Here is a 26,513-nt window from a genome sequence, read left to right on the forward strand (position 1 = left end):
TGGCCACTTCCTGCACACCCCCTACTGGGGATCGAGCCTACAACCCTGGCATGTGCCCTTGACCAGAATCGAACCTGGGACCCTTGTCCATAGGCAGACACTCTATACTGAGCAAAAAAACTGAAAACAGATCCCTCCCCAGGAGGTGCTTTTGTGGTAGTATTGGGGTGTTTATGTTTTAATTAAAATGTGATTTTCAGTCATGAACTACTGAAACAGGACATGCCTACATTTAATTGCTCTTTACTCCACAAAAAAAGTATTTTGTTTAAAAAAAAGAAAAACATGAACAAAATAATCAAAACTAAAAGAAGTTTATTTTGGATAAAATAATGAAGACAGATTACAATGGTACATTGTACAAAAAGACTAGAAAATAATTTAGTGCTGGCATCTGACAAACCCTCAACCTGTATCTGCAAAGCAGGACTGGCAGCCTTCTGCCCATGGCCACAAGTGGAGAGGTTTTCTTAGCAAGGAAGGACTATTTATATGCAGGGAACCAAACCAAAGTTCCATCTTGCTGAAGAGAATAAGACTTTCTTCATCAAAAACAACAGTCACACCAATAAATCTTCCCAGTTCTGCAAATCTGATGCAATCGAAAGTCCATTAAAAGCAGAAACCAGTCTACTCAAAGTATTCGCAATATTAGGCAGTGATAAAAATTTCTCACACCTGTATTGTTAAGGGTTAACCATAATTTTGAGGAAAACAGGTGCTTTAGTTATTTCATTGTTATTTCCAGTTTACAGATCATGACTCCAATTCTGTGAAACCATATCGTATCAAACCAGAAACAAACAACAGTCCCGCCAAACTGCTTCAGCTGAGAAGGACACTATCTCCTGTCCTTTTTACCAGCTTTCCTCTTCCCAGAGAGTAAGTGCTTGGGCTTCATATCAAACACATGCCTGTCTGCCTCCCCTTTCTTCCCCAAGCGATTCATTTTCTTCTGAGAATTCTTCATCATAGTCTTGGCTTTCTTCACCATCTAAAGAGGAGAAAACATAAAACACATGAGGTGCTTACTGAAGACCAAATATCCATGTGCATTTTCATGACCCGTTAATAGTCTGTCTTTAAAATGTAGGTGTGCTCAGTACTAGAAAACCCAGGTAAGCCTCACTCAATGCTATTTTGAACCCACTGCAGTACCTGCAGGAACTCAACCAACACCTGCATGTGAAGGCAGGAGGAAAATTACAGCCAGACAAGTTTTGTACCTACAAGGAGCAAATATATTTAGCGTGGAAGATTAGAGTGTATCTATTCTAACTCCCTCTTGGACAAAGAAACTCAGATTAGGACCCATGAAATTGTACTATTCACACTTGACAAACAAGTGGCAAGACTGATATTAAAATCAGATTTCTAGATGGAGATGGCATGGTGGAATGGAAACCTCAGGTTTCCATGAAGTCGACTGCTTGCCCATTTATACAGACTTTCTACTTACCTGAGTTTTCAAAATGCTGAAACTAACAATTCTGGGGTGTATTTAATAAAATCAAGTTTCAGCAAGAGACAATGTACATCCAAAGTGTATTTCCCAAAAGACTGACCAAAAAGCTCGGTTGGTTCCCAGCATGACTCACTGTGGGTGAGGCCCCAGGCCTCCAGGGGCTCAGCAGGGGCCATTTCCTAGAACACCCTTAAACGGCTGGGGCCTAGGCTCAGACCACCTGGTGCCCCATGACATCATACTTCTGTTCACCATGAGAGAATGGTGTTCTGTGGGCAACCCATTTTTTAAAAAATATATATATTTTTATTGATTTCAGAGAGGAAGGGAGAAGGAGAGAGAGAAACATCAATGATGAGAGAGAATCATTGATTGGCTGCCTCCTGCACGCCCCCCACTGGGGATCAAGCCTGCAACCCGGGCATGTGCCCCTTCTTGCTCCAAAGGACAGCTGAGGGATGGGGAGGGTTTACCCTGAACGTTCAGGTAGCCAAAAGCAGAGGCCATCATGTTATTAATTGCACATGACAGAGACTAACCTTGACATCCCGAAGACCAGACACATCACGTGGAGTTCGGGAGCAACTGCGACTCCGGGCAAGAGATGTGGGCGGGACAGAGTCTTCCCGCTTCCTTTTCCTAGTGGCACTCCGAGACCTTCTGGCTTGGGCTGCATAATGGGCCTGAAAAGCACAAAGAACACACTTCAGGATCCTAGCCTGGCTTTCAGGCTTAGTGACAAACATAAAATCACTCCAAGGGGAGAGGGCACTCAGGAGCTTTTACCAAAGCCATTACCAAATAAGCTAAAAAGAGATCTTTAAAATACACAAAGTTAATTTCACATTAATTATTTGTCAAATATTCTTTTCCATTTAACACTTGATAGTTACAAAGCTAATTTTACTCCATTAAAAAAAAATTAGAGTTGCCCATCCAGCAATGTTTTCCCTTAACCTAGATCCGTGGTCGGTAAACCGCGGCTCGCGAGCCACATGTGGCTCTTTGGCCCCTTCAGTGTGGCTCTTCCACAAAATACCACATGCGGGCGTGTACATACAGTGCGATCGAAACTTCGTGGTCCATGCACAGAAGTCAGTATTTTGTGGAAGAGCCACGCTGAAGGGGCCAAAGAGCCGCATGTGGCTCGCGAGCTGTGGTTTGCCAAGCCGCAGTTTGCCAACCACTGACCTAGATCATTAACTCAGCATCACAATTGAATCTTAGACATAGAGTTTTAACTTCTTTATTCCTCCATTTTGGGTTAAGCCTGTCAACACTGTGATGAACATCAGAAAGCTCAGCCTTGGGGTTCAGCAAAGCCATGCAGATGGCCACCAATGGGTTGTTCTTTAGCCCCCCACTTATCTGGACTGAAGGATAACTCAGCTCCCTCTAAAGGCAGGCAAGCAGTAAGTCCAACACTTAATAAGCCCCCAAAAGTCAGAAGCTACATATGCATATTAAACTACAACTCCATGTGAGCAGGGTGTTCTCACTCATTGCTGATGAAAATCCAAATCAGTCGAACCCTTTTGGAAAGGAACTTCAACCAACACTACCCTTTGATTTCATTATTCCACTTCTGGGATGTGTTTTGAGAAAATACTCCAGAATATGGAAAAGTTCTTTTATACAAAGATGTATATATGCCGGGATAACTCACTAAGGAAAAAACATTGGAATTCTAACAGGTACCTGAAATGCCCTCTAGTCGTTAAGATTTCAGAACACAGCTTTGGATGATTTGCAGCCTAAGTTTCCCTCCCTTTGAGAGACTCAATAGTACCTCATGGTTATTTGATAACTGAAGCTAATCAAAGCACCAGGTAAAGACTTTAGTCAACAAAATTAAAGTTCCAGTAAAAAAACTGTGTAGGACGGACAACATTGTTTTGTTCTAACATTTCCAATTTATATATATATTTTTCACTGACATAAATCTTGTTTTTATTGTGCATTTTTTACACACCAGCTTACATTCTTTAAGGCAACAGCAAATGCATTTTTAAACTGCAAGCAATCAAAAAGGCTTAAAAATGAAAAGACTATTACTCTAAAAGAAAGTGCCTGTTGCACAATGAAACATAGATGCAGCAAGCAGCATGTGGGTATAAATAGATTTCAAAGAAAGAAACAGAAAGATTAAAGCTCTCTGCATAAACACTGAATAAAAAGACATGCACCACATGGTAGCCTAGTTCATTTTTGTGCACTGTAACCACAAGTAATTGTTTTCTTTCTAGCTTTAGGAACTTTCCAAATTTTTTAAATGAATACACAAATATAATAAAACATTAATAAAAGAAAAAAAGGTAAATAAAAAGCCTCTAGGGTGGCTGCGCACACCTGACATTAACTAAACTGGACACCAGAATGTCATCCAGGGGAACCTTCCACCCACAAGGATGAGTTCTCATTGAGGAGGATGGCATGGGCAAGTCTCCTTCCTTAATTCTTCTCAAATGGGAACAGCAAGAACTGACTCTGGCAACACCATCCTGTACCAACAGGATGAGCCAAATGCCCAACCTGTTCCCCAGAAGGGAATAGACAATATAGTGTGACTAACGCTATCTGTCCTCAACCAACCACTTCCAACCAAACTGCCAGGCTAGTGAAGCTCCTCAACAGAAAATCTGCAGGTTCTAATTTCTTTTCTTTTCAAACTAGTAAGAAACTGTATTGTCAAAACAAGAGATACAAGCTTAACAGAAGACACAAATAAGTTAATTGTTCTCATTCTTTGAGACTCCAGGGCCTCTCTGTGAAAGGCTCAGCCCAGCTCCCTATGTAGACACGACTCCTCCAAAGTAAGAACAGCAGAGATCTGAGACAGTATTCAGGACAAGGATCAGACACGTCCATGGTGAGGAGATCTGATTTCTTTTCTAGTGAACTGTGTGACCCTACAGGTTTATGAGTCCCTGGTTTTCGAGTACAAAGCTGTAACCAACTATGAAGTATCTGAGACCATCTCGGCACACTCACATTGTCATTATCATCCATGTCAACACCAAGACTGCGCATCTCATTCTCCAAGACTTTCCGCTGAATCTGAAAAGAGGGGAAAGTATATTTCTTTTAAGCAAAACCAGTTTGATGAAATGTCAAAAAAAAAAAAAAATTCAGGAGAAAATGTGACTTTTATAACGATCTGTGATACACCTCTTTTACAAATTATGTATCTTTTACTTGGGCTCATGCTGATGTTTGTGGACAGCTCATTAAATCCCACAAAAACTAATATTTCCTGGGCACTTGCCATGTGTAGAACAGTGTACACTTTATCCCTGGATTCTGCACAATTCTGCAGGGGATTCCTGTGTGCATACGAGGTCATTAAGGCAGGTCATGTGACACCCCCCCAGCCAGTGTCCCTGCAGCACCACTGGTGGATACAGTGATGTCTGCGTCTGCCAAGAACCACTCACTTGCTATAACATGAAAACAGTGTCAAGCACAGGAATACCCATGAGGTGTGTGCACTGTTGTCATTTCCTTCCTGTCCCACTAAACTTTAACTGCCCTGCACATCTTCTTCTTTCTTTGGGGAGCTGCCTCCACCTTTTCTATCATGCCCTGCAGTTTGGGGGCGACCAGAGGATCTAACCTCACCTGCCACCCTGACGAGAACAGTAGAGAAAGATGCCTACAGAGACAGAGCTGAGAGCTGGAAAGAACCCCAACCTTACTGACCCACTCGAGCTTGAACTAACAGGTCACAGGAACCAGTAAATCGCCCTCAGATTTATGTTAGATTGGGTTAGGTTTCTGTAAATTGCAAAAGAGTCTGACTAAATTATGATCTTATGAAATTTGAAAATCACCAAGAAAGGCAGAATAATCAGAAATAAAAAATCAAGACTCAACTAACCCTGAAAGTCAATACATACCAACAAAAAAAAGCATGTTATTACTACACACAGGTGAGAATGTTTTATCTAGCAATGAATATACGAGAATCCAGTATGGAAAGAAATGGGTCACACCTTGAGGGGACACAAAACTTGCCTTCTTAGCAGTTCGTGGCATTCTGGGTCCCTGTGTGTCCTTTTCTTTGGATTGCAGAATTTTCAACTTCCTTTTTTCTCTGATTTCTTTTGCCAGCTGTCGGATTTCCACCATTTCTTCATCTTCACTTTCTGATTCACTGTCATACTCTCCAGCAGCTGTTCTTAGCTCTTCTTCTTTTTCTAATTCTTCCAATTTCTTTAAAAAGGGTCATAAACACAATCAACATTGAAAAACTCAATTAAGTGTAGGAACATTTCTATGGGAATTAGGTTTCCTCTAAGCCTTTCAGTGTGCAATGGATGCCAGGGTTGTCTCATGAGGGCCTCATACACATGTCAGAGCTGACCTACTAGCAAAGATTACGGGGGAAAAATGAAGACTACACAAATGCTGAGCTGACAACATATTAATTGCTCGGTGCCAGATCTTTTTCTTTTAAAAACAATGAGTGTACACAGCAAGGTTAAAAATGTGCAGACAGACAGCACCTCCCTCAATCCCCTCTCTCTCAGCAGGCACATGGAAGAACCTCCGTTCTTGAAGAACTTAAATCATTAGTCTGCACTGATCTTTTACTATTGTGTCCATTTATCCATCTTAATGCCATTCCCAAACACAATCTCACAGGCTGTACTGTTAAAATTTTTAAATGCATGTAGGTATATCATAACCAAATAAGTAAACTCACAGGAATCCAGGAGTCAGATGTGCCTACATCACTATTTATGGACAGGGTGGGGGCAGAGACTAGAATGGCATGGCCAGACTAATCACAGGCCACCCAGAACCCACACTGAGGACACTGGGTGCTGTGCAATGAGAGATGAAGGCAAGAGGCACAATGGAAGAGTTTAGAGGAGAGCAACATGACTTCTCGTGTGTGTAAGTGTGGACAACAGAATGTGAAGGGAAGAGCTGGGAAAACAAACTAGTTAAAGCCAAGGCAGCAAGGATGAACATCCGACAACAGAGAACAGGACTATTTAGAAGTGGAAAAAACAGAAAGTGTGAAGGGGGCTTATGTTAGGGTTCAATCCCTTGATATCTGAAGACTGAAAGTATAAATTAAGGGCACCATTAATTAAGGAAATGAGAAGAAAGTGGGGAAATGTAGATGGCAAATATTGACAAAGCTTTATTTTTCAAAAAGCCTGACAAAAGAAGGATAGCAACTAAAGGAGGACACAGGACTTTTGCTTTTTAAAGATGACAGAAATTTGCAGGCACTCATGTGCTAAGAAAAAGCAAACAGGGAGGGGAATGAAACAGGAGGCAGATACTGGTGATGGAGCAAAACTCTGGAGAAGACAAGGAACCAGGTCGGAGAACCAGGGGTGCTGCACCCAAAAGTACCTGCCAACGAGAAGCACCTGGGCACTCACACCCACGGCGGCTCTACATTCTTCACAAAGGCAGGCTACCTGCTATGATGGGCCAAGGGAAGTAGAGCAGGAGCCGAGAAGGGAAAAGGCCTCAGCGGGAAGAGGAGGAATGGCCCTGCAAATGGGCAGAGCGCTGAAGTCTCCTGGACTCGGTAGGAACAAGCTGTGTGTGACTGGGGATACGGAGGCTCGTGGGTGTAGGAGGAATGATGGCAACAGAGGCAGATGAGCCCAAAGTTGTGCTTGAGTCACAGACCATTACATCATGAGACCAGCTAAAAGTTGTGTTTGTATCTTCTTGTAGTTGTATTAAAAAGGAATAAAAACCATGTAATTTAACAAGTGACACAAACCTGCATGATGTCAGGATCAATGTAATCAGCTACATTATGGCCTTCCCAGATCTCAGGTATCTTATCATACTTTTCAGATGAATTCATTATGTCCCAATACTCTAAAGTAATAAATAAATAAATAAATAAATAAATAAATAAATAAATTACATTTACAGTAATTTGTAATATCTTCAACTACCATGTGCCCAAAGTAAGTTATAACTTACCTAAAGATAACAGTGTTTGTATTCGACACTATGTAAGCAAAGCCACCTGCTTATTAAAGATTCACCCCCAAACATTTCCCAAGGTCTATCAGTACCTCAGGATGAAATGACCATAAAGGAAAACAAAAATAAAACAAGAATGATATACTCAAAGGAAAAAGGCATGAATAACAGATAACTGACAGTATCAACCTGGCTCCACATTTACTTGCTATGAAAGTTACAAAAATAATCTCTCATCCTTAAATGACAGAAAACTACCAGAAAGGAAGAAATCTCAGAGCCCTGCCAGCATGCAACCTTTCATTTTTAGGAAATTAACAAAATGTTGGAAGATTTGTGCTCATTAAAGCCCTTTCACAGTTTCCTGAAACACTTTACATGAAACTGGCATTTTAAAAATAACGAGTACATGCAGGCCCTTACTTTGAAGATCCAAAATATAATCATCTCCCAGTTCCAGTTCAATATCTCGTTCCTGTAATTTAAAAACACACACAATTATGATCAATTCTATTTGACCCTTCAGGTCCAGAATAGCTGAGCCCCCTCCTCCTTGTTCCTGTGAAATAACCTCCTCTCCAGCCTAAGGACTAATCCTTTCCACACCTGGCACTCAGCTCCTACATCCAGTAGGACAGCTGTTGTGCCACATACATGAGGGTGGGAACCTGTGCAGGGTTTCACAGCCATGTTCTCACAGAGTGTCATGGTGCTATTGGCCTGTTCATACTCTAAGTCTCCATCCCTCATTGCAAAGCCTTTCTGCCCACCCTCACAAGTAAACCCAGTAAGGTCGACAGTGACCTACCCTCTTCCTTCGAGCCTCCTCAATCTCCATTCTCTTCCTGCGTGCCACCACTCCTTCTGGGATGAAAGGGGGTCTCTCCTAAAAAGATTTTATGGGAAATATTTATGTAGACACCTTGTTGAATGGGAAAGAAACACACAAATGAAAATCTAAGAGTAAATTCTCCATCTGCAAAAATATATAAAACCACACCCAGGCCAATGAAAAACCAACAGATGAATCATGGGGAGAGGGGAGGGTGCAGGGCCGGTTTGGGCATGTTAGCCAGGAGGAGTAAGAGCCGATTCTAAAGTTTATTTAGAAAAAATAAACATTAAGGTTACCAAGAACAATTATAAACAAAGGAAGCAACATGAGAAATAAAGCACACCATGAACAAAAGGAATTTAGATATAAACATGAGATAAATGACTAGCTAGCTGAAAAGTAGAGCTGGATAACTACCTCCACCTGCTTCCTAACAAAATAAATTCAAAACTAAGTGAAGACTTTTATTCAAAACAGGTAAAATTAAAAATAAATTAAACCATCAAAGTATAAGAACTATTTTTAGAATGGGTAGTGGGCATTGATATGCATGACACCAAACCAAGCAACCACAGAGAAAATATTAATATATGCTAATAGCATAAATATGTGTACTTTCTCTGAGATTAAAAAGGAAATCCTCCAGCCTACATGTGTGGCTCAGTCATTGAGCATTAAACCATGAACCAGGTCAGGGTTCAATTCCTGGTCAGGGCATATGCTCGGGGTTGTGGGCTCGATCCCTAGTAGGGGGCATGCAGGAGGCAGTCAATCAATTATTTTTTCATGATTGATGTTTCTTTCTTTCCCTCTCCCTTCCTCTCTGAAATCAATAAAAATATATTTTAAAAAAAAATCCTCCAATGACCAAAAAAAAAAAAAAAAATTTATAGTACAAAACCCTTTTAAAGTATATAACTGTCTAACCACGAAGCTGTGAGCTGTACACCCGAAACTAATACCACGTAATACTAAATGTTAACTGTAATTTAAAAAATTAAAAAAATATATACCAGTCTAATGACCTTAATATAAAAATTACAAATCAATGAGTAAAATATAAATGACCTGAAGAACTGAAAAGGCCAAGCAGCCCATCAAAAATGCTGCTCACCTGCACTAATCATTAAAGAAATATATCAAAATGGAACCATCTCTTAAAAACTGTATACAAGATTATATATATTTCAGGTGCACACCATCATAATTTGATACTTGTATACATGACATAGTCACATCACTGTTCACCCAGTTAGCATCCATATCTTTAACCAGTTGTAATCCACTAGACCAGTGGTCGGCAAACCACGGCTGGCGAGCCATATGTGGCTCTTTGGCCTCTTGAGTGTGGCTCTTCCACAAAATACCATGTGCGATTGAAACTTCGTGGCCCATGTGCAGAAGTCAGTTTTCGGCCTGGGCGAGTCTATTTTGAAGAAGTGGCGTTAGAAGAAGTGGGGGGTGTCGGTCGGTAGGTTGGGCGACGGGAGACACGGCGCAGGCAGGTGGGCCGCAGGATATGCAGCGCGGGATAGGCGCGCGATTCATGCACGAGTTGAGTGAGCCAGTCAGTCAGCAGTTTCACTGTGCAGTGGTTAGTGCTAGTCGCGCCCGCAAATCGCACGCGGGTGACAAAAGATAGACGAAACAAGTATACAGGACGAGTGTGGATGGGAGAGTTGGAAGGGGTCGACTTCAGCGAACGTACCTCAATCAGATTGAGGACGTTTTTAGCAAAGGCCAGTTTAGGAGTATCCTAATTAAGTTAATAACAATGTACCTACCTATATAGTTTAAGTTTAAAAAATTTGGCTCTCGCCAAAACCGGTTTGGCTCAGTGGATAGAGCGTCGGCCTGCGGACTCAAGGGTCCCAGGTTCGATTCCGGTCAAGGGCATGTACCTGGGTTGCCGGCACATCCCCAGTGGGAGGTGTGCAGGAGGCAGTTGATTGATGTTTCTCTCTCATCGATGTTTCTAACTCTCTATCTCTCTCCCTTCCTCTCTGTAAAAATTCAATAAAAAAAAAAAAAAAAATTTGGCTCTCAAAAGAAATTTCAATAGTTGTACTGTTGATATTTGGCTCTGTTGACTAATGAGTTTGCCGACCACTGCACTAGACTAACAGGTGTCAACACCAAAGGTGCAAGGAACCACCAGCACAATATATACAACGTAAGGGATTTTGTAGACATATTTTCAATGCCACATCTTAAAATCTCTACAGATAGATTTGAAATTAAAAAACAACAACACTGTATGTAAAGATGTGCACTTGAGCACTGCCTACTAGCAATTAAATGAAAACTTAAAGAACACAAAATTTGTGTTTAAAATTTTTTTAAAAAATATGCTTTTATACCAAAAATATTTCTGGAAAGATAAACAAGACAGAGTTAACATTAATAGGCCTGGTAGAATGAGAAGCAGGTTTTTTTTTTTTTTTTTAAATGTATTTTATTGATTTATTACAGAGAGGAAGGGAGAGAGATAGAGAGCTAGAAACATCGATGAGAGAGAAACATCGATCAGCTGCCTCCTGCACATCTCCTACCGGGGATGTGCCCGCAACCCAGGTACATGCCCTTGACCGGAATCGAACCCGGGACCCTTCAGTCCGCAGGCCGACGCTCTATCCACTGAGCCAAACTGGTTTCGGCAAGAGAAGCAGGTTTTAATTTGGCACCTCACACTCATTTTTTGCCTTTTTAAAAATATGTGGCAGGATTTAGTCTGAGTGAGAACTCACGCCTGCTCATGACATCCATTTATGCACGTATGTGCAACTGCAGCTGTGGCCCCTGGATGAAGCACGTGGCATGTCCACTGTGTCAGTAACACCATAATTCCATCTCAGAGTGTCTCTGGAAGAGCAACCTTACCTTATCATCTCTTTTGTTTGGCATAGCCAAATGTAATCTGTTCAGCACCTCATTGACTTTATTTCCTTTCATTTTGGTTTCAACTCGATGAGCCAAGAGCCTGTCACAAGCCTAAGAAAGTGTGAAAACAAGGCACAAAAGTCACAAAGCATCCTGCAGCAGCCTCCAGGGAGGAACCAGCAACCAGAGACTATGTATGTTCCAAGGTGTTCTGCTCAGTAGTGACATCTAGTGGCTAAGTCCCCAGAACCACATCAAGGTCCAGTATCTCCCCTGGGGTAGACCCTACTCTCCAGGATGGAGGCTGCCTCTTTCTCCCTTTCCAGCCCAGGCCCAATCTGAGGCAGAACCCGGAGGCAGCACCACCACACAGCTGGCCTGAGTAACCCCACAGCCCTTTCTGGGCCCTTCTTCCACTACCAGCGACTCCGTGCTAACCAGACAGCTCCCTAACTTGATCCACATCCCACCTCAGGACTCTAGAGCAACTGAGCCTGAATAAAATCAACAGTATTAGAGTTGCCCTTTTTATTTCAGGTACAAATAACAAAATAAGAATGTCAGAATCATGTGAAATCTAACAAGAAGTGCTTCCTTAAGCTGGTCCCACTTTTACTATTTTTTCCTTCTACTTCTGAACAGGTTCCATGGAAGTACTTTTCCATCCAGCTCCCATGGAAATATTGGTAGGTTGAGAGAAACAGCAGCAGTGGATAAAGTTAAAACTACCCGAGCTGGGAGTGAAAGCATTGCCCAAATCACCCCTTTCTTTGGGGTGGGTGGGACCAGGGCTTCAGCCAGGGCGCCTGCATTCATGCCTCCTGCCTAAGCCACAAGCGCTCGCCTGGAAAGAAAATTCCTTCCTCACGACTGACTTTTCTCAAACAAGAGAAAGACAGTAAAGTGCTCGGCCCCTGCCTATGAGGAAGCACTGACCTCTGTTTTCACTTTGATAACCCCTTCCTCCGTCAGGGTGCTGGTCTCTATCACAGGAAATCCTTCAGCCTGCAAATCTGTAAATATTTTCTGGGAATATAAAGAAAAAATGAGAGACATGTTATTTCCAAGTCCCCATGAACAAATCTTACTGTTCCTCAACTGAGTGTTATAAATGCTGCTTAGCACAACATCTGTGGTTTGTTCTAACTCTTTTGAAGGACATCTCCCCCAAAACATTTATTTTTCCCTCTGTTATTCTGTAATTAAGAAAATACAAATTACTAGGAGGATCAAACCAGACTACAGCAAGCAAACCAGAGGCTTTCTAGAATTTTCTGTGAGATCTTACCTTCCAAAAACAAACTTGGCAAGATCAAGATACAGATTTTTTTAGAATGTTTTCAAAGCTTTTAAAAAGAAATCCTCACCAGAGAATATGTTGATTATTCTAGAGAGCGAGGAAGAGAGAGATAAGATATAAACAGCCCTAGCCGGTGTTGCTCAGTGGATAGAGCATTGGTCTATGGACTGAAGGGTCCCAGGTTCGATTCCGGTCAAGGGCACATGCTTGGGTTATGGGCTCGGTCCCCGGCGTGCAGAAGGCAGCCAATCAATGATTCCCTCTTATCATTGATGTTTCTCTCTCTCTCTTCCTCTCTGAAATATATACAGTGGGGCCTGGACTTGCGAGTTTAATTCGTTCTGTGACGGAGCTTGTAACTCAAATTACTCGTATGTCAAATCAATTTTCACCATTACAATGACAGGTGATGCTGGGCTGATGTTGTGGCGTTCACTGTGACGTTCGCTGCGCCAACTAGCGGTGGAGTATCTGAAGCTGGCTTGTAACCTGAATTTTAGCTCGCGACTCAAAGCAAAAAATTGGCTAAGAGACGGCTCATATCTCGAAAAACTCGTTAGTTGGGACACTCGAAAGTCAAGGCCCCACTGTGTGTGTGTGTGTGTGTGTGTGTGTGTGTATATGTATATATATATATATATATACACACACACACATATACATACACATACACACACACACACACGATAGAGATAAACATCGACTAGTTGTCTCCCATACACACCTAGATACCTTTTTTGGTGTACGATGCTCCAACCAAACGAGCCACCCAGCTGGGGCTCAAAGCTATTTTTAGTAAAAATATTTAACCTCCATTTTTAGTAAAAATATTTAACCTCCACAGCCTAAGAGAATTCCTTAGAAAACAACACAAAAATGTTTATGCATCTAGCTCCTTATTTGTGTGCCCTTCCCCCATACACAACTTCATTCAGACACAGTCGACCAATCCAGCAATAGTTAGCTTTGTGTGAATAAGACCTGCTTCCCTACTGCAAAGAGCCGTGTCCTGAGGAATACCAGGGTCAGAGAGCCAGCCTCACTACTGATTAGCGTGTGACCCGAGGAAGACACTCTGCATCCGCCTAAGTATGTGGAGACAGCGTCCATCACACAGTAACCTACCTGCTGCTGCTGAGCCAGAGCACCGATGAATACAGGCTACAAGAGAGTGTTATCCAGACAGTTACCATCGCAATAGTGCCGCTGTCACCTACTTCTCGATTTCACTAAATCTTCTCAACCATATTCTGGTATAAAACCAATGGTGTCACTGTTGGTGACCTCACCCGCCAGGGCTGCTAGGTGGTGAGGCTGAACTCAAGCATGTGTAACATCAGAGCTTGAGCATCCCAACCTTCTCCACCCTCCAGTGCTTTTAGACAGAAAAACTGAGATTATTCAATAGGTATGTGGGCCTTTTTTAAAAATAAGTGAATTATCTGGTGGCGCGTTTATATAATCAGCAATTTGAAGAATATATCACAGTTCCCCAAGGAAACCAGCATGGCTGTTTGAAAAACTCTAATTCTCACCAAGCATGAAATGTCCACATGACATCAGGGGCACTGGAAAGAGAGCAGCATGCCCCTTCCTCGAGACCCACTCAATGGAGCATGCTCCAGGGCATGTGGCCAGGTGCAGTCATCATTCTACTGCAGTAGCTCCCAAACCTCAAGTGTGCACCCATCACCAGGGGGCTGTTCAAGCCCACGCCTGCTGGGTGCCCCCCACCCATTTCTGACTTCAGAGGCCTTGCATTCAGAACATATTACCACAGGAAAGTGACGTTGGCTAATGGTCACGGGCACAACCTGAGAACCATTCTATTAGTGCAAAGCTTCTCACAGCGCCTGTCCTGAAAGATGCTACTGAAGAGGGCTGCAGGGTTCAATCAGTTTGACAAACCAAGGCTCACATGCTGTCTCTCGGAAAACTTCAGCAAACACTACAGATTCCGGTCCTACAGTGTCAGATGCTCATTTTCCTTCATTCACTCAGTTTCCAAACTCACTTCATCACAGACTCCATGCAGCAGACACATAGGCAACACTATGAAACCCCCGCTACCTAGAAACTTACTCTGCAAAGTGCTGCTCCTGTGCATCTGCTGCCGAGGCCTGAGCTACATTCCCTTTAAGGCCCTGGTGTAGAACAGTCCCTTCCTATGTAAGCAAATCTTCCAGAGGTTAAATGTACCGACCGGTGGCACACATGGATGCTTGCTTCCACAGCCTCTAACAGAGCAGCCATCAGGAAATTTCAGGTTTAGTTACCACTAAGAGGTTTTTATAATGTCATGTTGACTGAACTACCAAGGATACTATCTCAACTGTAAAACCAAAAGCCAGACCAGCATTGCTATAATTCTTTCTAAACTCTGGCAATCTGAGATGAGATTTAGAAATGGTAAGAAATATTGAAAACATAAAGTTGACTTACCTGGTCCTCTTCTGGAAGCTCAGCTATTCTCTTCACATCACATTTGTTTGCTACAACTATAAGAGGCTACAACGAGAAGAGAAATAACAAGATGATCACCACCTTCATACTGCAGGTCATCAATGTGGTACTGGTCATACCACCTTGTTTATTTGCTCTTTATTTAAAAACAGAACCAGATGCACCTTGGTAGTTTATATTCTCTGGTAGTCACTTAGTCTCAAAATAAACATATGCTTAGCAACAGTTTATTGAATCCATAACATTTACAGGATTCTCAAATGGGTACAATATACAATATACAATCTGTCATAAAAATTGTAAATGATGCAAGGTAGAATAAATTTTTAATACTGGTACAATGGCAATTTACAAATATTTATCTACAGGACTTCTGTAACATTTTAAATAAACCTTCATTCCATAAGAATGATTAAATCATTTAAAACTTATATAGTACACAATGGTTTAATAGCAGCAACATGAGTGCCTCATAAAATATTTTGTACAAATGCTCAACTACTTTATTTTTAGTAATCATTTCCTTTATTCACACATAAATGTAGCTAACAGGTTAAAAAAAACTTTTACTGGAAGCACATGTTTCTTAACTATTATATGTTGAATTTTTATCCATAAATGTGCTGTAAGCATAAATGTCGATCTCATGAAAACAAAACAGTACCCCCAGGTCTGCTTTCCAGTCTGGTGACTTTCACCACACTATTTGGCACCTCAAACACTATTTATTTGTGGAAATACAGGCATTTCTGGAAAAATGCTAAAGTATCTTTTAAGCCTAAGTTAATCAGGGGGCATTTTAAGGATATCAGCTATGTAGCTCCTTCCTCTCAGGCTAAAAAGTAGTGAAGATGTGAAACCCCTGGGTTCTTATCCATGAAGAACTGCTCTCCTGATTTCTGGACCTGCAGTGCAGGGTACAGCGTCTCAGCTAATCCTGCACCTCCAGTCACACACACCTAATGAGAGTGTCCCTTCCTCCATGATACTTAGAACATTAGCGATGGGGATCCTTGACAAAGCTATAATAGTGTCCACTGTTAAGTAGATGTGTCTGACAAACTGGGGGCTACAAGAAATACCTGGAAACTTTGTAGGAGAATGACTGATAAGGTCACCAAATAAAAATAAAGAATGCCTAAATTTGAATTTCAGGTAAACAATGAAATTTGTTGTTGGTCCTCACCAGAGGATATTTTTCCCACTGATTTTTAGAGAGAGAGGGAGGGAGGGAGGGAGGGATTGGGGAGAGAAACATGGATGTGAGAGACACATCAATCCTGACTGGGGCCAGAGATCAAACCTGCAACCCAGATACGTGCCCATGACCAGAAATTGAACCCGTCACCTTTCAGTACATGGGCCAGTGCTCTAACCACCGACCCACACTGGCCAGGACTGAGTTTTTTAGTTTTATTTTTTTACTATACATATGTCACATGCAATATTTGGGACATAATTATACTGAAAAATTTGTTATTTATCTGAAATTCAAATTTGATTGGTATTACGTATTTTATTTACTAAATCTGGCAACACTGGATTGGCAGGAAAGAACAAAAATCAAGTTAGGTGTGCATGTACTGTTACTGAATCAGGCTACTGAGGACAGAGTATCAGGTGTCATAGTAAATCTGCTATGGACCTCAAAGAATCCTTAGCAGGGCACTGTGGAAAATACAAGGTTCAGGTTGAAGTCTTCAAGAAATTTACATTTAGCTGTATGAATGTGGACAACGGACATCAAAATAATGAATATGTCAGACTTTAGTGAGCCTGATATAACTACCTACCTAAGATGCTAGAAATGATACATTCTAATTTTTTAAATCACATTGGACCTTTTGCTTCCAAACCTTTTGAAAAATAGGTTTAGATGGAGGATGCCCTTACCTTTTAACTGTTTATGATGAACATAAATCAAATTTAGAGGGTTTTTTATTGATCAAGTTTGTAGCACTTAATGAATGCATTAGCTTTACAGGCTGAAATACTTTTCATTACTCGAGAATACCCAAGATGAATGGGAACTAGGTTATTGTCTTAAGCTCATAAGTGTACCTACAGAGTACACATTAGAGTGATCTAGTTAAATGTGAACAACCTCTCCAACCTAAATTGGGTAATTCCAAGATAAACATCACTTTGGAGATTGTATTTTCTGTTGTGTTCTCTTATTGATCATGCAAACTAGAAAATATCCAAATACCCACTCACCTTGTTGACAAAGAGAGGTCTGATGTTCTGGAAGAGCTCCAGCTGCGCCTGCAGCCCGTGCCCACACTGCTCAGACAAGTCCATCACATACAGCACCGCAGCACGCAGATGGGCCAGGGCCGTGATGGCCTGCATTTCAATTGTGTTCCGATCCTCCAAAGGGTGGTCCAAAATCCCCGGGGTATCTACAACCTAACAGTCAAACTTGTCACTCCAAAGCACACTGCTCACAAACTTGCTGTCCAGCACATCCTAGAGGTCACTGACAAGACTAGTTAATAAAACGTAAGTCTCCCAGCTGAGCATGATAAAATAAAGCAGTAAAGGGGAAACGGGGGATGGAGGCACCTGCACAGCTCATTCAGGAACTAGCAATGACCTTGAGAGAATGCCTCTCTGCTATTAGTAACATCATGAAACAGAACTGGAATAACTGGCTAACATGCCCACGTGCGAGGAACTACTTCATCATTGATAAAGTCAAATTCAACTGTGGAAATACACGGCTTCATGCTTTTAAATTAGTAAATGCCATTTCTAACAACAGGGTCAGAAACAGTGACAAGAATTTCCTCAGCAGCACCACTGTTAACATAATGCAGAAGCCTCCTGGTAGAGAAATGAGAACTGCTCTTAAGCAACCCCAAAGCTCAGAGTTTTCTTCATGAGGGCACTCCTGGCAACCCTAAGAGTCTACTTCCACCTCCTCATTCTCCCCACTCTAAAAAGTGCACTAAATAATAAGACACTTGGATCCCCTGTGCTGTAGGGATCAAAATCATTCCATTAACAAAACCACCAGGACATCTGTTGCGTTTAAAGATAAGAGCTCTTACCTGCCAGCGCAGATACTTATAATCCATGTGTCCAACAAACAGAGATTTGGTGGTAAATGCATAAGGCTGGACATCCACATCTGCTCTTGTCACCTGAAACCAATCATAGTGTTCTACACTTTATTTCCTCTCACACAGTATAAAAGTACCCCAGATATGTTATCAAGACTGTTACAGTAGAAGGAAAAAAGCTCAAGTGAGACTTCCATGATTAACTGCTGAGGACAAGAGCTACTGTGCTTCAACAGGTGACGGTCTCCACTTCCTCATCACCGCCCAAAGCAGAGAGAAGAGCCTGAATCAAGGATAAGGGCGGCGAGGCAGGCCCAGTCGGAGGAGGACACCCACCAGCTTTTCCTTGCCTGCCCCGGCCCCTGCCATGCCCAGAACAACTTTCTTTAACGAAGAAAACATTCTACATCTGCGAAGTCCATATGGGGCCTGCTAGCCACACAGGGTCCATGAACTCTTGAAATGTAGTCAAGCACAACTGAGAAACTAAATATTTTTTATTTAATTAAAAATATATATTTTAATTGATCTCAGAGAGAGGGAGGGGGAGAGAAGAGAAACATCGATCGGCTGCCTCCAGCACTCACCCCAACTGGGGAGAGAACCCTCAACCTGGTATGCGCCATAATTGGGAATCAAACCCGCCACCTTTTATTGTACAAGACAATGTTCCAACCACTGAGCCAAACTGGTCAAGGCTATTGTTTAATTTTAATTATTTAAGTGGTCCCGTCTTTGCCCCACAGAACTGGCCTTCGAGTGTTGGAGACATAGCTAGGACACTGAAGAGAAACGGCTTGTCACTATGTCAGCACAACTTGTGGACAAAATCCATAAATCTTAAGGGCAAAGGTATTCTTGGAAACAAACAGCCACATGGATGTATATGAATGTAACAACTGTTTATTGGTATGAGCTATTGCTGTTTATGAAATGACATTTTAATAGCTGTTTCTGCTCTGCTCAGGTCCCTCAAAGTCAGGTAAATTACCCTTAAGCACCAAGTTACTTACATAAATAGTGCCCTTGAGCCTCAAATAATGAACTCACTCAAATAAGAATGACTCAGCACTCCCCATTACATGGACCAAATAGTTTATGTGAAAGCTGACATGGCAACTAAGGGGACAGTACCCGAGAAATACTTTCAGAGACTGAAGTCCCACTCAGCAAGTGCAGCCTGCCACAGTGAACAGCAGGCCCACTGGCACCACTATTCCCAGAACATGCCAAGACAACATGTCCTGTGAGAGCTCTTGTATGTTAACAAAAATGTACTGTAACACCTCAAATCTCTTAAAAATTTGTAAGAAGCACACAAGAATCAAAAATTGTTTCTGTAACAGCAATATATATATCTAGTATCAGACAAACTCAATCCTCCCTTCGAGGACACAATGTTTTGAACCCAGGGCAGTACCAACTCAAGAACTAATTAGCCGTCCTTCATCCCATGCAATCAGGACATGGCAGACCCTTGGCCTTGGGTCCTCAATATCCTGAGTAATTATCAGAGACAAACCAACCTTATTGATGAAGCTGGACTTGCCGACATTCGGGTACCCACATAGAAGCAGGGTCCTCGTGTTCGGATCAATAGTTGGCAGACGGGACAGGTGCTGACGCACTGTGAGAAGTTCAAATTAAATGTGCTTAATTTCACAAGAAAAATTAAGAAACTCAGTTTAAGATCTGTTTCACTTACACTCCAATATTGTGACATATTAACATCATTCCAACATTTATAATGTGATGAAGAAAAAACAAATGAGCCCTAGCCGGTTTAGCTCAGTGGAGTGTCAGCCGGCGGACTGAGGGGCCTGGATTTGATTCCGGTCAAGGGTATGTACCTAGGTTGCAGGCTTGATCTCCGGCACTAGTCGGAGCTCGTATACTAGGCAACCAATTAGTGTGTCTCTCTCATATCAATGTTTCTCTCTCTCTCTGTCTCTCCTCCCCCTTTCCACTTTCTCTAAAAATCAACGGAAAAATATCCTCGGGTGGAGAGTAACAAAAAAAGAAAATACAAACGAATGAAAAAAGGACCATCTGCTCCAAGAATCCCATTCCTAGGCTGTACCAGCTTGGTATTACTATCTAACAGGTTCAAGGTGAGGCCAAAAACACGTCTAAGTGTCCAGGTGACTCTTAACTGAAAAATATTTAGAAAAGCGCTTTTGAAGTGAGTGTGCAATCCATCATTTCTGGCTAGACAGAGGGCTGCTTCCATGTAATGACTACTACACAGGGGCCCGGTCTGCAGTGCTCATAGCACCAGTGACACCACTAGGCTACCTTAAAGATTAAAGCAGCCAAGTACTGCAATCTTATCGCAAATTATTTGCTAGATGCTGGGAGAGGGGGAACAAAACCACCTGAGTTAAAAACATTTGTAATGAAAATTATATGAACGTAACAAAGGAAAGAACTGTTGTAATAAAAACCATACCATGTTAATTCAGATGTTGTCCTAGTACATGAAACTATCAGGTAATAAAACAAGTAGCAGTTCGATGCTATCATGTTACAAAGAAAAGCATTTAAAAAAAATACGTAAAACTAGGAATCAGGGGACTCTTTCCCCCTCCCCACCTGGAAGTCTGTGCTGTAAGATTCTTTCCCCTCCCCCTGTGGGAGTCTGTACTTGTTCTTCAACAAATCTCCACCTTTGCTATACCAACAAACAAACAAAAACAAACTAGGAATCATTTTATTTTCCTACATAGTTTTGGTATTTCCCGTGTTTTATAATGTATATGTCTTATCTACTAAATATGAGAAACATAAGTTTTCTTAAGAGTGCTATTAGCTTGTAAGTATTGTAAGTGCTAGTTACTTTTTCAATAACTGGCCTGTCAGAATTTCTTATAAGGATAGACTAGGAAAAATAATTTGGCCCTGTCATCTCTGAAATAAAACATTTCAAAAATAAGTTTTGACAAGGATCAAGTACCTTAATGCACTCAAGGCCATTTTTTGCTTATGTATGACAAGTACCTTGTTCCAAATACTCCAAACTCTGTTTCTGTCTTTTGATAATGGTGCACATTCGCCCCAGGGCGGCACGCTTCAGCTGCTTGCAACGGTAGAGGGAGTCTCCATATTTCATAAGCCGCACATAATCTTTAGCAACACTTAAAGAAATAAAAAGAAGCACATAAGTTATTTTCACTTTTGACAATTTAAAGATAATATATTAGGAAAATACCTTACTTGTCCACTAAATTCTTGGCAATATTTATTTGTCCCAGAGCCAACTTGTAATGATCTTTATCATAGAGAATGTTCATCAAATCAGCATAAAATGGATGGATATCCTGTAACAAAAAAAGCAAAGTAGTTTGGCACAAGTTTCTCATCCCTATTGTACATAATACTTGAAGAATAATTTCCTAGGGAAATACATCACACCTTTCCCTCTCTTCCCACACCCGTAGCATCTCTCCCCAGACCTCTCTCCTGGCTAACGTCTGCCTGGTTCTCTGAGAGAGCAGGAGTTACAGGGAAGTAAGCCTGGCAGTCACCTCTGCCCATCCACAGACCTTCATCCCCACTCCTGTAGGAGAACTGTTCTCCGATCCAACCAAGGCCTGGTCCATCCATGCACTGGACCCTGCCCCTCACAATTCAAGAACTGAGCTCCAGATAGTATTCCCTCTCCACCTGGCCATTCCCATCAGCCTGTAAACCTATTATTTCTCCCCCCAAATTTTAAGTTTTAAAACTCCCTTGTCGCCCCCCCACCCCATCCTTCCTTTCCTCTGCTCCCCTTCTTGGCAAATGTCAAGAAGAAAGGTACCAAGTCTTTTCTTTCTCCCCATTCCCACAACCCAAACTAGTCACGACTGTCTCTACCAGGCCGTCTAAACAGCTCATCACCACCAGTGACATCCGGTCCTCCCTTTTTCTCACCAGATCCTTTCCCACACTTCCCGATGCGTTTATTCACCTGGTCTCTAGGATCTTCTCTTTCACTGGCTACTTCTCCAACCCCCTTGCTGGCTCGAGCTCCAATGCTAACCACTCACACTCCCCAAAGCACTCTTCTCACACTCATTTCCGAGGTGACCTTCCATAGGTTCTCACACATCTACATTTTTACAAGTCATATCTGGCCAACTCCAGGCCAGACTACTCACGAGCTTCAGACTGCTCGGCATTTCTGCTTGAACACCTCACCGACATCTCACAATTAACATGTACAGACTGTTCTCCACCTCCTCCAACCAGTGTCCCTCCTCCCCGTCTCGGTGAAGGGCAACTCCATTGTGGGCTATGGCCCACACCTACTCCATGAGCAAATCCATTAGCTCTTCCTTCGAAGGATACCCTGAAGCCAAACACTTCTCAACTCCTTCACCACCATGTCCTTTAAGTCACTGCGCTGACCTGAGTGGCCTCCTACCTGTAAAGGCCAGTCATCCTCTAAGAGCTAAGCCAGAACATGGCCAGTTGCAGGCTCAGCTCCAAAGGCTTCCCGCCTTAACAACAGAATTCAAGCCCTACACAAGTCGCCTCGCCCCACCCACGTCCCAGTACTCTCCTCCATCTCCTGGGTCCACCTGTTCTGGGAAGACACCACACTCTGAACCTCAGGGCCTCGGCGCTTGCTTTCCCCAGGGAGCCAGACAGCTTATCACCTCACTTCCTTCAGGTCTCTTACAACCTCCCTACTCTCCGTATTTATCTGACACACCATGTATTTTCACATTTACTGTCTTTCCCCACACTGGACGAAGTTAGGGACCTCTTTTATTACAGCTGTATTCCTAGTGTCTAGAACAGTGATGGCGAACCTTTTGAGCTCGGCGTGTCAGCATTTTGAAAAACCCTAACTTAACTCTGGTGCCGTGTCACATATAGAAATTTTTTGATATTTGCAACCATAGTAAAACAAAGATTTATATTTTTGATATTTATTTTATATATTTAAATGCCATTTAACAAAGAAAAATCAACCAAAAAAATGAGTTCGCGTGTCACCTCTGACACGCGTGTCATAGGTTCGCCATCACTGGTCTAGAACAATACCCGAGACCCAGCAATCATTCAATGAATGGTAATTTATTCTGACCCTCTACCCTGAAACTGTTCTCAGATAACTAACTCTAGCTTTAAACACACACACAAATACAGTGTTCATAAATTTGAACCTCTAATGTATAAAAAACGATGCCAAAGAAGATAAAACTTCTTACAAAGAACCACAGAAATCTGGCACTAATTAGACCAAAGTATTTTGTTCATTCAAACCATGTATTTCCTAATATCAAATTAGTTTAGAGCCCTAACCGGTTTGGCTCAGTGGATAGAGTGTCAGCCTGCGGACTCAAGGGTCCCAGGTTCGATTCCGGTCAAGGGCATGTACCTTGGTTGCGGGCACATCCCCAGAAGGGAGTGTGCAGGAGGCAGCTGATCGATGTTTAAAAAAAAAAAAAAAAATTAGTTTAGAATAATCTCATCCTGTTTGTTTTTCAATTTTGAGAGCACTTTTTAAAAGCTGGGGACAGTAAAACAGGAAAGACTTAGGAGAGAGCCTAGAAGAGGCTTCTTGGGCTCACTGAGAAATCAGAGAAAAGGGGGCCTTGGAGACAGGTTCAGGGGGTGAGCTCAGGACAAGCTGCCACTGCCCACTGCTCCCCTGGCTGCAAGTCTTGTGGGGTTCCTTAGAGGTTAGGCTGCACACCTGAGAGGGTAGAAGGGGAAGCCTCTCTTTCTCAAGAAATAATTACTTATTCAAAAGCATCTATTGAAAGACATGTAAGTGTCACTCCTCTAGCAGAAACCTTTAAATTTTATTTTAAACATTTCTGTATTTTTAAAAACAAACCATCATCTTCTGTTTTTGTTAATCCTCAACAAAGGATAGGGTGATTTTTAGAGTAGAAGGGAGGTGTAGAGACAGAGAGAAACACTGATGTGAGAAAGACACAGAAATTGGTTGCCTCCCGCATGCGCCCTGACTGGGGCCTACAACCAAGGTACATGCCCTTGACAGGAATCGAACCCGTGACTCTTCAGTCTGCAGGCTGATGCTCTTATCACTGAGCCAAACTGACTAGGACCATCAATATCTTTTTATTTCATTTTTTGTATCATTATCTTTTTAAATATAAAGACTATTTTAGGACAGTGGCAAATTTACACTCTCACATCCTTCACCATCTCACATAACCTCGCTACCATGTGATCCTACACGAGGACTTCATAAGCAGTGTTGCTCTACCTCTCTACAACTAAACAGGCAAACTGCACTATGCAGAAGAGTGACTGAATGGAAAATCACAGTTTCCCCCGAGCAATTTCTTACCACTAGTGTAAAAAAGCAGTCCGAGCTGAACTGACCATCACTGGCTGATGAACCAACAGGATCACAAACAGTGGTAGACCTCAGGGCACGGACCCAACTTGAGGCCAGGTAAAAGAGCCTTGGAAACAGGCAGGAGAGGAAACCAGACCAGCTGGTGAGCTGCGAGAACTTCCAGATCCAGTCACAGCTTTCAGAGACCCTGGGTTGGACCCTGCAAGCCTCAAAGTTACAAAACCTGGAAATAGCGTTGGGCCCTCTTAGACGGGGTTTGGTTGGCAGAAAGTAAAATTATTAAGAAATTTAAAAACAAAAAAACAAATAACAAACCATGTTCTGTTCCCAACTTTGCCACTAACTCACTGAGTAAACTTAGACAACTCCATTATTTTCTGTTTCCTTCGTAATCTGTGAGGGGAGTAGACCAAACTGGTTAAAACCCATTACCCAAAAGCTAACATTTACATAAGCATCTGTGGCCTCTAGAGTCACTTACATCCAATTTGGGGAAGTCCGTTAAAATCTGTGAGAGTCTGTCATGGTAATTCTGCTGAGTAAATTTGACTTTTCTCATGTAAAAATGTCTAATGCGATGAATTTGGTAATGTTTATGAATGACCGTTGGAGTCTTCCGTTGCGTCTTCGATAATGTCAGGTCAATAAAGTCCTGCAATTAAATAAAACAAGAAAGAGTTACACCAAATGCGCCTACTTTTCATCCACTTTATTGAAACTTTCTTGGAAGATTAGTATCTAATAATAGTACTTTTTTTTTTAAACGACACCTTTTCTAACTAAATCTTTTATATACAATCTTGTTCATCTTTATAGTTTTTTTTCTGGCCTTTAAAAAAACACTTAGCAAATGGCTGCTGAAATAAATCTTTCTTTTAATTCCCAAACACCTAAAAACCTTTGAAAACGTAAGTAGACAACTCAAGCGTAAATCAGGAAAAAAAACAAAACACTCCACAGTATTAAAAAAAATAGTAAAAACAATCCTACAACGTTAAAAGCACATAAAACAACGAGTAAAACAAAAATCCACTGTTGATAACTTCCTAGGACTTGTTAAGGAGACAAAGATATGAAAGGTTTTTGCGTGACCTCCCCAGCTGGCAGGTGCCTACAGCACCAGCCGGGATACAGATGTCGGATTCCTGGTCGCTACTCCCTCCTGCGTCTGCCGCCTTTGTGAACCTTCGAGGGGCCAGTTCCAAAGCTACTGCTTCATAAAGCTTTCCGCCTCGCCCCTCCTCCCGGTGGAGGACCCTAAGTCTGAGAAAGGACCCCCCAACCTCTGGGGGGGAGGGGGGACCCTAATGTCTGAGAGTTTTATCGCAAATCAGCGAGCTGGACAAGACGCCTAATGAGCCAATTAGTTAGGAGACATCTTTATTGCTCGCAGGTTCAGAGCAGATCACCTCTGTCAAATTCTGAACAAACACAGGAGGGAGTATTTCCTTTTTATCTCCTTCTAGTTCTTTAAGTTATGTTTGTAGACAGCGTGTAACCCTGAGTACATATCGATCTACACAGGCACCTGGCATCAATATCAGCGTATCAGTTAGATGGCTAGCTCGCAAGGTCAGACAATTGAGTTTATCTTTTCTATTCAAGCAAAAAACAAAGTTATTTTACAGCCTAAAAATAACAGAGTTGACCTACGGAATAAGAGACGAAGAACAACAGAGTAGTTCAAACAGCAGTTTTTCCAAAGGAGAGACCACTATGCGTCGTGAGGACCGACCCTAACCCCTGGGGAGGAGCCCTCCTCTCTGGAGAGGACCCTAACGTCTGAGGAAGGACCCCCTCACCTCTGGGGATGGGGGGACCCTAATGTCTGAGGAAAGACCCCAACTCCTGGGGAAGGACCTCCGTAGAGGACTCAGACGTCTGAAGAGAAACCTTGCTCCCTGCGAAAAGACTTCAATCACTGAGGAAGGAATCCCTCGTCTCTGCAGAGGACTCTAAGGTCTGAAAAGGAACCCACCTTTGGGGTGGGGCTAGCCCGGGGGACCCCTAATTTCGAGGATGTGGCCTGGGTAGCGGGCCCGGCAGGGGGGCGTTGCAGGAAAAAGGCGAGAGCGGAAGGTCCCGGGACGCTCACCTTGGCGGACGGCACCACCGTGATCTTCTTGAAGTTGTAGTGCGCCATGTCGGCGAGTCAGCCACGAGGGAAGCAGGCTGACACACGGGACTCAGGCGGAGGAAGGGGGCGGGACTTCCGTGGG

The 26,513-nt window shown here is 42.4% G+C and overlaps 1 protein-coding gene across 1 annotated transcript; it reads right to left on the reverse strand.

The window, feature by feature from the left end:
* Positions 1-298: 298 nt before the first annotated feature.
* GTPBP4 (GTP binding protein 4) lies at positions 299-26,513 on the reverse strand. Its single transcript, XM_006088438.3, has 17 exons — positions 26,390-26,513; positions 24,776-24,946; positions 21,186-21,289; positions 20,970-21,106; positions 19,499-19,599; positions 17,961-18,053; positions 17,125-17,316; positions 14,887-14,952; positions 12,081-12,170; positions 11,145-11,255; positions 8,238-8,315; positions 7,853-7,904; positions 7,218-7,318; positions 5,480-5,677; positions 4,457-4,522; positions 2,005-2,148; positions 299-994 (listed from the first exon to the last, which is right to left on the reverse strand). Exons 1-17 carry the CDS (start codon positions 26,435-26,437, stop codon positions 842-844), a joined length of 1,905 nt encoding a protein of 634 aa, XP_006088500.1. The 5' UTR covers positions 26,438-26,513; the 3' UTR covers positions 299-841.

This window comes from Myotis lucifugus, unplaced genomic scaffold (assembly GCF_000147115.1).
Source record: "Myotis lucifugus unplaced genomic scaffold, Myoluc2.0 scaffold_47, whole genome shotgun sequence".
Classification (NCBI taxonomy): domain Eukaryota; kingdom Metazoa; phylum Chordata; class Mammalia; order Chiroptera; family Vespertilionidae; genus Myotis; species Myotis lucifugus.